The following is a 13,502-nucleotide window of genomic DNA, read 5'->3' as shown; positions in this document are numbered from 1 at the left end:
CTAATGACCAAGTGTAGAGTGTACTTAACATTTTAAATGTTACACAACCATGTAATATGTTTAGAAATAAACTAGTCAGTAAAATCCGCCCCTGCAGTGATCCACTGGCCGAAAAACACATAATTTATCCATCTAAACAAATGAGAAGTCTGTTTGCCATCTAAACTATAAATCTTATTAATGTATGTTTACTCATAGACTGGTGTATCCTGCACAGTTGTACTTTTTACTTTAAAGACAAACACATTTGTATGATGGTCAAGTGCCTGACTGGCACATCAAGGTTTTTTAAGAAGGAAAAAAAAAGAGACACGTTTGCATATATACAGCATCCAGATTTTCACCAAATTAATCAATGTTTTTATTTTTGATTCAATCTTTTACACCAACTGTAAGAAAAAACAAAAACAAAGTGATGCAGAATACATACTTTTAAATGCTCTAATTACAAAAGACGGCTGAGGATGTAAGTAGGAGAGAACAATGTATTTGAATGTGTGGACTGAGCAGTAGTTATTCATCGACTCATGACTGAAACATTTACAGGATGAACAGGTCCAATTTCTGAACTGGGCCCAGGCCAGTCAAACAGCTGGGTAAGTACATGTTGGAGGGGCGGATCAGAAATTAGAGCTATACAGAAACATCTATGAGGAGAGGATGAGGTCCCAGTTAACTCTCCCTTTGTCATCCCAGTCCAAACAACCAGACCCCATCCATTCATTTTAATGATTGCCAGAGCTGGGCCACAGACCATAGATGCCTGTTTTCAGCCATGCAGTGAGCAACTAAATATAACAACCGCCAAGAGCCTTGAAAGGCTACCCTTACAAACAAGGAAAGGCCAGTGAGAATGGGTGCAGTCTAGGTTTCGTAGTTGGGGTTCTTGCGAAGGATAACAAAGCCCTCTAGGATGGGAGTGACGGGGAGGTACTCTTCTGTGGCCAGCTCCGCCCTCTCTCCATGAGCCAGCAACACTGGAGTGGTGTGAGTCTGGAAACCTGTGATGGCCTTTGGCTTACCTGCCTGGCCCACGACATCCACAGCCTGAAGATAAATCACACATACACACATTAAACCCACATCTACTTTCATCCTCTGACCTGAACCAGAGTCCAACTTTTGGATCTTCAATCTTCCCAGATTAATTATGCTCAGCCTTACCTGTCCAACTCTAACAGACACAGGCAGCGGTCGGAGCTCCTCATCAAATGTAACCAACATACGTGGCTGCATGGCTGCTACCAGTCCGTAGAGAATATAGTGAGATTTGCCCAGGATTACTGTAACGCAAACATGAACACCAGGGATGGAGTCACACAGGAAACCCTTAAACTGATACAGTTTGGAGTGCTAATGGATGTGTGTGAGGGAGCGGGAGGAAAATATACTCACTGTTCTTGACGTCAAGGAAGGAAACGAGTACAGTGAGCAGTCCGGCCACGGCGACCTGACTCATCAGCTGCCTGTCGCTATGGTAGGGACAGAGTGTGAGTGTGCCTTTGCCCAGGTGAGTCAGACCCTGCAGAGGCACAAACAACAAAGAGTCAACCATTTGTGCACATGCTTTTCCAAAAGTCCAGTCACGTCTGGTAGAGAGTGCCTTTTGTTTAGCCTCCCACCTGTGCCAGTCGGACCATGAAGAGATTATTGGGATCTTTGGCGTGGTACTGTGCCAGCTGCCGCAGCATGGCTGCCAAACGAGCGTTATTCGTGCCTGTGGACAAGGAAAGAAGAAGAGTGTGCTCCTGTGTTCAAGAAGTTGACATAAGAGGCGCACTCTGAGGAGGAAGCACGCTGGTTTATTGAAAATGACAAATTGAAAGTAAACAGTGGCATTTTTAGAAAGAACTTTCAGGGTTTATTCAGGAAATGGGTGACTTAAAGGGATAGCTGTATGACTGTGCACTACCGCCTGCCAACAGGCGCGGCTGTCGGCTGTGTGCTGTGGAGACCGTGCAGACCAAAGTGCAGACCGAGCAGTCCCCTGCTTCCGAGCAGTAAACACTGTAACAGGCGCAGCTGTCGGCAGGTGGCAGCACGCAGTGATACGAAGGGAGAGAAAATAGCGCCAAACAATTGTGAGGTCTGACTTTTTCCTGGAGAACGATTTTGTGATGCAAATGTATTCCTCTTTTGAACGCATATTGTTTTGAGAAGCAAAACACTTTATTTTTTAAACCCCAGCCAACTAGCCGGACTACTTTCGTCAACGCCAAAACGAGGCCGGAACTCGGCTCACAGTACGCAGTAGGGGGCAAGTCAATGTTCATAAACGATATTGCTATTATGGGATGTCATACAGCTTAATGTCAAAAGAGGCAAACTATCCCTTTAAGACTGAGGCAGTAATCACTTAAAATGCTGGGAAATAGTTCACGTTGTGTATGGCTGTTGTGACAAGATGTTAGTGGTGTTGTTAATATTGTGTTAATTATACCATTTTTAATCACAGTACTAAATAATGTCAGTTTTTAAAAGCATAATGTATGTGGGTGTACATTTAATTCATAATAAAAGTTATGGTACAGAGATTAAACCAAATGAAATGTTCATTATCATGCAAAAGAGGCTCAACGGCATCAAAGCCTCTGACGAGCATGGTTTATGACATCAGTTATTAGATTTCATTACTTGATATAATGTTGAAACTTACCGCTGCCCACCATGCCCATGGCAAAGATAGAATTGTGAGAGACTTCTGGGTCAGCATCATGGGAAAACTTGCTGAGGGTGTCCAAGATGTTCAGACGAGGGTTGGACACAGAAATAAGAGCGAGGGCCAGGGGCACCGCTCGCCTCAGGGTGGGCTCACCATAACGTAGCTGATGAAATGAACACAGTGAAATCAGAGTGATTGCAATTACTTTGTCTACTTAGGCTACGTGCCCACGACAACGGTAACGACAGATAAACGTAGAACATTTCGACAGATGTGCCTATCTTGCACACGGCGACAGCGTTTTTAGGAAACGCCCCCCAGAGTGGAGATCTTGAAAACTTTCCAAACTCTCGTCGCCGTAGGAACAGTTCAAAACGCAGAAGTGCGTTTTTTGCACACGTTTTTTTTTGCACACGCATCTGGAAGTAGCCTACTGACGTTCTACCGCCAAATTTGAGCCTGCCCTTTGAGAACAATATGGATGAACGTGTAGCAGTAGCCTCGTTAAATACTATGCATTAATCATGCCAACAAATGGCGAGACTCTTGACCGAGAGTCATTTAGGTCATAGGAGACGATACCAGCATATATTGGACATTATTGACGCACCGGAGGAGACACGACGAAGTGAGAGACGAGTGTGGACAGGCATTTGGTATTGTTGCTACTGCCACCTACGTCCGGGGCGTGCATCCTACATCGGCAAACTGCGAGTTTTATACGTTTTCCCTGTTCCCATGGATAGACAGATATCCACCCCCAAGACGCTCGTGAGAACGCAGATAAATTGTGGAGGAAAAAAACGGACATCTGCGTTTATGCTTCAGAGCGTTGTTGTGGGCACGTAGCCTTAGGCTGACAAAAATATTATCCTCATGCCATCTTAGTCAGTAACAGATCACAACAGAGTAAAAGAAAGAAAAAGAAAAAGGGGGATCAAAGAAGATATTCATGCAATGTGGATTCAAAGATGGTTCAGTCTGGTCATACATAAAAGCTGCTCATTATTCATCATCAAGATGAGAGAAATTGCGCTACATTTCCGGCTGTAAGAAGGGATCACAATTTCAGCGAGTAAGCAGAAACATACAGGGAAAAAAAACAACTGCCGGTAAGTTGTTTAACTGACCAGGTGTCCAAAAGTTCGCAGTGCCATTTCAGAACCAATCTCCTCCCCCATGGCAATCAGAGCAATGCCAAGAACAGCCACACCCTGAGAAAAACACATCATAACGTTATGGAGTAGGTCGACTGGTTGAGTAAATGCGTCTACACATTGGTCAACACCACAAATATGTGTCATTCAACTCAAACTAGATATTTTATTCATGTAAAGCGCTGATCACGTGTTGGCTGACAGCAGCCTCTTCTCTTCATGCTGTCTGAATGTGTTTTAACAGCAATGTTCAAGGTAAAATGGATGACATACTGTCAATATCCACACTGGAAAAAAAAAAACTGTAAAACCACATTAAACACGGGTGTGAGGATGTTACTCTGCGAGAAAGAGAGCAGCCGGTGCCAGCACTGCTAATGTCGGCCACACACACTCAGCATCATTTACATGCCAACACTGTGATACCGCTCTTTTTCCCAAACACACTATTCTACATTTTGTGTAAAATCAGCCATCAGCAGCATCTCATAGTTTAAAGGAGCCATGGCATGAAATTTTCACTTTTTAAGGTTGTTTAACATTAATATGAGTTCCTCTAGCCTGCCTGCGGTCCCCCAGTGGCTAAAAATGACGATAGACCTAAACCATGCAATGGAAATTATTCTCCGCCTTTGGAAATGTGACCATGCAGATGGCCTGATCGGGAAAGCCGCCGCTTATGACGTGGGCGCCGCTTATGACGTGGAGGTTGTTTCCTCCCAGAGCCCATATATCGAAGAGATTTGTGTGTGCGCCAAACATTTCACCGACAAATGTTTCCAGAACTTGGGCCAATACCGAGCCCAAGGGAGAGCCCAGACACCCTGCGGAGGAAACTCATTCGGCCTCTTGTATTCGCGATCTCATTCTCTCGGTCACTACCCACAGCTCGTGACCATAGGTGAGGGTAGGAACATAGATTGACCGGTAAATCGAGAGCTTCGCCTTCTGGCTCAGCTCCTTTTTCACCACGACGGGCCGGTGCAGAGCCCACATCATGCAGACGCCGCACCGATCCGCCTGTCAATCTCCTGCTCCATTCGTCTCTCACTTGGGGAAGGATTTCATTCCCGAGAGTAAGTAATTTAACGCTCTATTATTGTGTTGCTGTCCTGTATGTACAGTATAGTTACATAGCTTGTTACCACGAGAAAGGGTTCGTATTGTTAGCTATGCAGCTAATAGCATCTGCAAGCTCTTATCTCTGTCAACTGGGCTGTTGGAGGTGTTTGCATGCTCATGAGATGGTTAGCTCGCTCATTTTAGACCAAAACCCCCTACTTCCTGAAGCTTCCTGAAGATGAATGAATCCGCAAATTCAGTGCATTTCATCAGGATAATGATTCATTCAGGGTTCCAGCGCTAGCGGTACGTGCTTCTTTGCAAATCAGAGCAATCAGATGATAAAGTCAAAATCCTCACTCCTGCTTTCCCTTTCACGCACGCCTTTTTTGCTGTGTCTTGTGTAGCACTTGCTTAATGTTTGACTGTGTTAGGAGAGTTGTTCAGTAACTAGTTCGTAATATTGTCAAAGTAAGCTCATTTCAACAGGTTTCATTTAGTTTTACGGCATAGGGCTGCCGTGCCATCTACGTGCCATAGAGATTCACAAAACATTTGTGCATGGTACCACGGGCCTAAGTAAGGCCACACCACGGGCCTAAGTAAGGCCACACCATGGGCCTAAGTAAGGCCACACCACGGGCCTAAGTAAGGCCACACCCCCACCCTCCGCTTTGGATTTAAAGCTGCAGTCCCTAAACAGCTCATTCTGAGGATCCTAAGGAAAGCTCATTTTTGGGACTGGCTGTAATTCTGCACCAAGACAGAATTTTGGGAAAAAAAAACTCAGATACAGTATTAGGGGACCACTAAAGCCTATAAAAATATATAAAAGCCTCCATTTATTTTCATGCCATAGGACCTTTAAGGATAATCACAATTCTAAGTATTAGTCCTAACCTGGTGGGAGCCCATGTCAGCAGCAGTCTCCTTCTTGTCTTTATCCTTCTTATCCTTCTTGTCCTTGTCCTCCTCCTTTTCCTTCTCCTTAGCTTCGTAGTGCTCACTGCAAATATGGAGAAGCTGTTGCACCTTCAGCACATTACCAGAACCTGGAAAACCGGAAGAGGCAAATTACTACAGTGAGTTAGGGTCTAAGTCAGTAGCTACAACATTGTGTGCAGACTTGTATATGGTTGGCTTTCAAAAATTGCTATCTGCATTTGTACTGCATTTAAGTCCCTTTAAAAAGGGCGGAATAACGGCACTGTCAGACGAACCTGCATATGCACAAATATCCACCAGTGTGTTTGCAAAGCTGCGGAAAGGTTCGGGCACAACCTGTAGAGCTGCCAAGGTCGTTTCAATTGCTTCTCCTTTGCCTAAGCATAGACAAATAACAGAGGGAGAGATCTAGACTTGTACAAAGTGAGGTGAGTAAGTCAAAACATTGTATAGTTATTTAATTTATTCTCCTAATCCTCTGCCCATGCCTACCCAGGTGGTTGAATCCCAATCCAAGGGGCAGCCAGCGAGCGTACGTGTCCTTCAGCTCCTGTTCATTCTTCTCCATGATGGTCTGGACGATGGTGGAGGTGACGTCACCATTACAGGACCCCACTGCAATCATACCGCATGCCAGCGCTGTCACTCCAACCACCTGGAAATTTCACAAACAAACCTAAATTTTTCCAAAACGACTTTCAGTGGGAAAATGAGAAGTGACCTCAAAGGGAAACGCTCTGCCATACCTCCATGCTGGACTTGGAGTCTCCCATGACAGGGAGAAGCAGAGAGAGGACGTCTTCTCTGTTGGAGCCTGCATAGGCAAGACCCAGTCTGAAAACAAGGCGACAACCATCAACAACCCTCATTAAAGAGATTGAAATGCTACAGAGACACAGTCGCAGTACAACAGATGCACTAACTTGCTTCTTACAACATGTAAACATCCTCACCCAAAGATGGCTCCTATCCTCATGACATTGCTGTTGTGAAGGACGTAGTCAGAGAGCAGGGCGAGAGCTGGGTCACATTCGTTCCTCACACCCGAGTTTACAATGCCACAGGCCAGGAGGGCACCGGACTGCACACAGAGGGATGACACACACACGCTTTGTTTTTATAATATATATTAATATAATAGAAAGAAATTCGCACACTGGAGAAGACTGTTTTAAACCCATCAACATTAGGAAATTATTTGAACTTGATGCTTATGAAACGTAGCTATTTTCCTAAACGGAACAGCTATGGAACATATCATGAGGACACTGCTGTATTGTTAATGTGAAAAAAAATTATGCAGCTCAAGAATTACAAACGGTCAGATGCAGTAAAAGTATCAGAACACGAGCACATCCCAAACTGACTATACCTTTATGTAGTCTTCAGAGGAGTAGAGGTATTTGTCAATCTGTGTCAGACCACCATCCACATCCCACAGCAGGATCATACCCAGGGAGGCTGCAGCACTCAACATGCCTAGGAACATCAAATCAGTTTTTGTAAACGCACAGCACACTATGACAAACAGAAATGAGCTTCTTTGTTGGGATGGTGTGTGCTCTTGTACCATGGTCCTTGTTTTTGTACAGCCATTTGTTGCCATCATCTGTGAGCAGCTTGTCCTGTCCAAAGGCGGCATTGACAAAGCCGTTTACAAACGAAGAGGCCAAGTTCATGCGGGCGGAGTCCACTTGGGAGCCACTGCCTCCAAACCCTGTCACATACAGCACAGAGGTCATGCAACATGGCTGAATTGTATATTTGGAAAAAAAGTAAAGTTCATCTCACTTGGCCAGGAAAGTGCAAACAGCTCATTCATCAAACCATCTTTTTAAATAAAAAATAAAATAAAAATAAATAAATAAATAAAACTTCAGTGAAGCTTCTTTTATCTGTGCTGATTTAAAATCAGCATCTCTGTCATCGACACACAAACACAGCCTTAAACACTTAAATCCTCACTGTTATTTTCCAGGTGGGTTTTGTAGATGTCATCTGGGACTTTGGGCTCCATAATGTCCAACTGGGGGAGAACAAGAAGATTTTTATTTTAAATATATAAAATGAAACATCTTATGTCCTTTTCAGAGTGAGGTTATCAAATGAATGTCATTCATCAGTCATCAGCCCATCATACAATGTTGTCACCGTGTATGCATCACCACCTCTACAGGTGATTCAATAAAGTAGGTCTTACAAAATAGATGACACAATTCTCATTAAAAGGGATAGTCTGTGTTTTTTGTTGTTTCTAAAGCAGGGTTGTGGGAGATACTTATAAGCAGTCAGTGTCTCGCCTGCAATAGACTGTTTGGAGAAGATTTATGTTGTTGTCATTGGGGCTATCGGGGCATTCAACACACGCGTCTACTGGGATTAGGGCTGAACGATATATCGTTATCGTATCAATATCTAGATATGAACATTCAAGATATTAATATCGCAAATTGAACGACATAGATTTTCCCCGCATGTGCAGCTCAGGCAGTCTCAAACATCATTTTAACACTTTCCCTTATGCAGAGCTGAAGCCAGCCAACGACAAACATCCGAGGGAGGGAGCGAGGGAGACGGAGACACACAAACTACATTCACAGCGGGGAAATTAAAAAGAGAAACATGAGCGTGGAAGATGAGGCCGGTGCAGAATCTGCGCATTCGACGGATTTAGTAAAAAAAAGTCATTCTCCATTATTTGGAGGTATTTTGGATTCAGAAAAGAGGATGTGAACCAGAGCGAGGTGTTGTGCAGGTCATGCTTGGCAAAAAATGTGACAAGGTAAGGCAGCACAACAAACATGTTCTACCACCTGAAACAACACCACCGCATGAAGAGTGTAGCGCAATGAGAGAAACGGCAGAGAAGTGAAGCCCAAGCAAAGTTTGATCGCTGATGCATTCAGTAGCGTTACGCCATAAGAGTCGACGTCCACCAGGCACAAAGACATTACAGATGCTGTAACATACCACATTGCAAAAGACGTGGAACCCGTGTACGCCGTCACAAAAGAGGGCTTTCAGAAAATGGTTCGGACGCTGGACAAACGTTACAAAATACCATCCCGAACATATTTTATTTATAATATTTGAATCCGAGCTCCGTGAAATTGAACGTTTTACCACAACCACGGACCTGTGGTCGAGCCGGACGACTGAACCTTACCTCAGTTTAACGGTCCATTTTATAACAACAAACTTCGAACTCAAGACCGGATGTCTGCAGACGTCCTTCTTTTGTATTATGTTTTTTATTTTTCAGAAAAATGCTTAGTTTTCACTGAAACCATAGTCATATCGTATCGATATATATGGCATGAATATCGAGTTATGAAATTTTGTCCATATCGTTCAGCCCTAACTGGGATGACTTCATCGATGAGCTCCGCTGCAGCACAGCTCATTCACTTCGGTAAGGACAATAACAACAAAACGGCAGCTATGAACTAACAGTGCAATAGTACGTGTTCATTCATTCTTTCGTTTGTTTTAAAGTATTGGTGAAATAAAAACCTATAATGCCTTATTTAGAGGCTGTATTGTCTATTCCCTGTTCTCTCCCGTTATATGGATATTTGCAAGTAATCTAAATAGCGTCCGAAAGACGCCGACTTTCACAAAACTGCTATCGGTGAGTAGATGAACGTATTTTATGCCAGAAATAAGGTCCAGGTTTAAAAAAAACGAGCTTCTCCTTTAAGGCCTGACAGACAAATTTTGAACACTTAAATTCACAACAAGCTGTTGTGTGAAAGTCTTTGCTGTACGTTCTCCTCTCTCCCACCTCTCTAGCCAAAGCCAAGAAGTTACTGTTGAGTTGCACGTTGGACATGATCTCTGTCAAGTCCTCGTAGTCTTCCACGTCCTCGTTAAGCTCCAGGAACATGCCGTGACGGCCCAGCATGAAGGCCATCTGCTTCTGGATGACTCTGCAAGTGACAAAGATACAGGGAGTTTGTCATTAGTACAAGAGAGAGGTTGTAACGAAATGATTGATCATTTCAGCGTTGGTTGAAAATATGTCCACGCCCAACACCTTTGAGAAAAAGTTCTACTGCAGTTCTAATTCAAATTGGTCAAGCTCAGGTCATCCAGTCCTTACATGTCTTTGCAGGATGTGAAGATGTTTTCAACCAGCTCCACATCATTGAGCATCAGGGCCAGGCGCAGAGCCTCTGGATAACGGCTGAACTTCCTGAAGATGTTCAAGGCAGATCTCAACAGTGCTGAGTTTTCTGGCTCAGGGACGTAACTCACACAGCTGAAAAAAATAAAAATAAAAAATGAAATCACGCAAAAGTTAGAAAACATTCATATATCAGCAAGTTGCACATATAAATAGTACTTTTCTAAGCGATGCAGACCTGGTGAGGTAGAGGCACACTTTGCTGTAGGCGTTTTCATCAATGTAGTCCTCCAGCATGTCCAGCCTCTCAATCTCCATCAACAGGTCACACGCCTCATGCTCCGCATTGTGGGCCATGTTGTAGGGCACAATCTCCTTTACTAGTTTCAGCAGCGTCTCCTGCTGGGTTTTATCATTCTCCTCTACCTCCTGCCACTCTTTAGCCACCTCACCAGAGAGGTGTCTGATGGACACAAACAAGAGAGGCAGTCAGAAAACACAGCTGGAGTTTTTCACTGAGAAAAAAAAAAAAAAAAAAAAAAAAAAAAATCCTTTTATCTGCAATGATTTGGAATCTGTATATTCTAATGTAACCTTTATCCTAAACTCCAAATCCAAAACATATTATTGCTACACTGCTATCCAATGGCTAATTCAGAAAATGCTGCAACTAACTGAAATCCATATAGACGGAGAAAAAAAAAAAAAAAAAAAAAAAAAAAGGTATAACCACTGCATTCCACTTGTTAACATTAAAGCTTTGTCACGACTCATGTTCGAGTTAAGGTGAGTTACCTGACATATTCGTGTCCCCAGGAGGCCAACTCTTCCTGGGAACCCAACAGACGGTACTTCAAACACTCCCTCTCACCGCTCATAGTCATGGCCAGCACTGACACCACATCAGCACAGAAACGCTGAAACAAAAAACAGCATCTACAGTTTGAACCTTTGAAGTTCCAAAGTTTGAAGTATGTCAGGCTACATTTGATGGGTCAAAAAAAGAGAAAGTAATACTACATTAAAAATAACCAAATGCAAACACAAACATTTATAAATACTGGCATTTAAAATCTAACTGCCACACACATCTCTCGCTCCACAGAAATATATTATGCATTTCATTTAATGGGTCCACCATATTTATTTTACATAATTAGTATTTCAATTTGTGGCAGCACAGAAAATGAGGCTTACCTTGTTCTCGCCTGGGGCCATGCCCTCATAGATTTCTTTGAGCTTGCCATAGTGTGGGCGCAGGAATTTGAGGGGCTTAGGTACGGAGGTCATGGAGGTGGTTGAGGAGCGGATTAGTCTACGCAGCTCTTCTAATGCGGGGCGATACAGTGTCGTGTCCTTCTCCTGCAAAAGACACATGTTCCTTTACCTCGTAATAGTTCTTTACTTCCTGACACAAAGAGAGAAATACAAAATAACTAATACTCACGCTCAGCCTCTCCACCATCATCTCCAGATCCTCTTGTAACTGCTTGTCTTCCTCTGACTTAGAAATTGAGAAGAATTTAAAATTAAATCTAATCTTCATACAAAATAGAAAAAGACTGTAACAAAATTACAGGCGTATCAAAATTGTGCTACTTCAGTTTCAGTTTATTCACACACAAACACATCATCAATCATAAACTACACTATGCCACTATCAAAAAGAGAAAAACAAAGTACACGTGCGAACAAAAAGAAAACATCCAAGTCACAATGTTGTCTTCCGGGAACTACGGATAAACACTAAATATAACCTGAAAACTGCCGTTACTTGCAAACACATTGGCTGTAACGGAAACAATAAGTAACCCAACATAAATACTCCGAATGAAAAGTGTTGTTGATTAATTCGCAAATATATTAAGGATGAAAATCGACCCCAGCACCATGTATAGAGGCTGGAGCTCCCTGATGCAGACTGCTTGGGTTCAAGTCCCGGCCTGTGGCCCTTTGATGTCAAGCTAATTTCAAATGAAGGCTGTTAGAGCCCAAAAAGTCCTTCAATTTAGAAACAGCATAGATATACACAGTAATTTCTTCATTCTGTCTACTTTACCCAAGATTCCCTCACTATTCTGATAGTGCACTGTGACCCGCAGTTTCTTCATCAAAAATAAATCCACAAAAGCTAATTGTTGTGACTGAATTTCAACATTTGAGGCTTGATTACTCAGTAAAATTTTATTCACTTCGTGTGACTTCTGTCAATGACAAAATTATATCTGAAGTTCAGTTATGAGATGCTACGTGTATCTACAAAACAACAACAGTGATTGACCTGACCGCTGACACTTCACTTCACTTCAGGCAGTTCATAGCGTCCAAAGTGTATTCTATCAGTGTCATTACTGACGAAACACTATTTCTGTAAGCTGCGAGCTTCTTTGACTTCACCTGAGCTGCTGCGCCATACAGCACGTTTCCGACAGCTAAAACCGACTGACTCGAAAATGCTAAGCAAAGCTAACATTGATGTCAGTACATCACCAGGAAGCTAACGTTAGCTTACCTACTGAAGTATGGAGGGTAACAATAGCCAACTATGGTTTTATCTACACGAACGTTATGCAACCCAAACACGTTGGTAGGCTGAAGAAGTCAGGTTCCATATGGGAAATGTAAAGCCGTAAAAATAAACGCTCATTAGTTATCTTTATTGAGTGATACTGGCTTCGGCCTACTCGACCATATTGACAAAGCGGCAGTGACTAAGGCAAAATAAGAGGTCTGGCCCCTGAAGCGTCAGTTAGCACATTTTGAATGGGAGAAAAGCACAATTTCTTTTCTTTTTTTTTTACCAATTCTTGCTCTTCTTTCTTTTCCTTGTCCTTCCCAGAGGACTGTTGTCCCTTCTCCTTGTCCTTCTCATCAGTCTTTTCAGGCTGCTTAGTCTCTTTCTTTTTTGCCTCTTCCATAGTTGTTGCTCTGAGAACTATCGGTTAGCAAGCGAAGCAGGGTGACTGGTAATTTACTTCTTCGTTGTGGAAAATCCGATGTGATTTTGTGTTTAGTGCCCCTGCTGGCCGTGGATCGTCAAAGTTGTCAGCGCAAGTCCCTAAAAAAACGACACAGACGGGACCCTGTGTAACCTCATGCTTCTTGCATTTAATATAATTACATATGAATATATTCAGCACACTTACTACCAGAGGTGTGACCAGAATGGCATGTGTGGGTGGGTAGTTAGCTCATCTGGGGGGGCAGAAAACAATACCTGAAAAAATTGGTGGAAAACCACTACTACAACTTCAAGCATAATAATAATAATAATAATAATAATAATAATAATAATAATAATAATAATACTAGTAATAATTCAATTCGGTAATGAAAACATGGTCACACTAGCATAAATCATGACCGTCAATTTTGTTAACAGTGTGGAATTTTTTTATGAAGTTTTTTTTTGGTTTTTTTGTAAAGAAATGTAGAACAGCCAACTCCAGCTTTTTATTACCTTCATTTCAGATCAATATATACAACAAAAACATCCGAAAATGTGAAAATCGCCTTTTTTTTCAGCAGCAAGGGGTTAAGGTTATGGAGG

At 42.7% G+C, this 13,502-nt stretch overlaps 1 protein-coding gene across 1 annotated transcript; it reads right to left on the bottom strand.

The window, feature by feature from the left end:
- Positions 1–337: 337 nt before the first annotated feature.
- Positions 338–12,955, bottom strand: psmd2 (proteasome 26S subunit ubiquitin receptor, non-ATPase 2). Its single transcript, XM_075474036.1, has 21 exons — positions 12,754–12,955; positions 11,400–11,456; positions 11,150–11,314; positions 10,748–10,869; positions 10,191–10,415; positions 9,929–10,087; positions 9,611–9,755; positions 7,792–7,852; positions 7,397–7,543; positions 7,199–7,305; positions 6,780–6,907; positions 6,573–6,660; positions 6,319–6,481; positions 6,102–6,203; positions 5,782–5,933; positions 3,793–3,876; positions 2,657–2,825; positions 1,623–1,717; positions 1,396–1,522; positions 1,165–1,283; positions 338–1,047 (listed from the first exon to the last, which is right to left on the bottom strand). Exons 1-21 carry the CDS (start codon positions 12,868–12,870, stop codon positions 865–867), a joined length of 2,715 nt encoding a protein of 904 aa, XP_075330151.1. The 5' UTR covers positions 12,871–12,955; the 3' UTR covers positions 338–864.
- Between the last annotated feature and the right edge of the window lie 547 nt (positions 12,956–13,502).

The sequence above is a fragment of the Odontesthes bonariensis genome, chromosome 9 (genome assembly GCF_027942865.1).
Source record: "Odontesthes bonariensis isolate fOdoBon6 chromosome 9, fOdoBon6.hap1, whole genome shotgun sequence".
NCBI classification, from domain to species: Eukaryota; Metazoa; Chordata; class Actinopteri; order Atheriniformes; family Atherinopsidae; genus Odontesthes; species Odontesthes bonariensis.
Note: the sequence above shows the minus strand (reverse complement) of the source record. Positions and strands in the feature narration are given on the sequence as shown.

What these genes read in the sequence shown, in the direction of transcription:
- psmd2 (XM_075474036.1), bottom strand. Translation starts at nt 12,870, where the DNA reads ATGGAAGAGGCAAAAAAGAAAGAGACTAAGCAGCCTGAAAAGACTGAT. An exon ending in TGGCCCCAGGCGAGAACAAG is followed by an intron (nt 10,870 to 11,149) that starts GTAAGCCTCATT and finishes TTTTTGTTTCAG; the next exon opens with CGTTTCTGTGCTGATGTGGT. An exon ending in GGATATTTGTGCATATGCAG is followed by an intron (nt 5,934 to 6,101) that starts GTTCGTCTGACA and finishes CCGGTTTTCCAG; the next exon opens with GTTCTGGTAATGTGCTGAAG.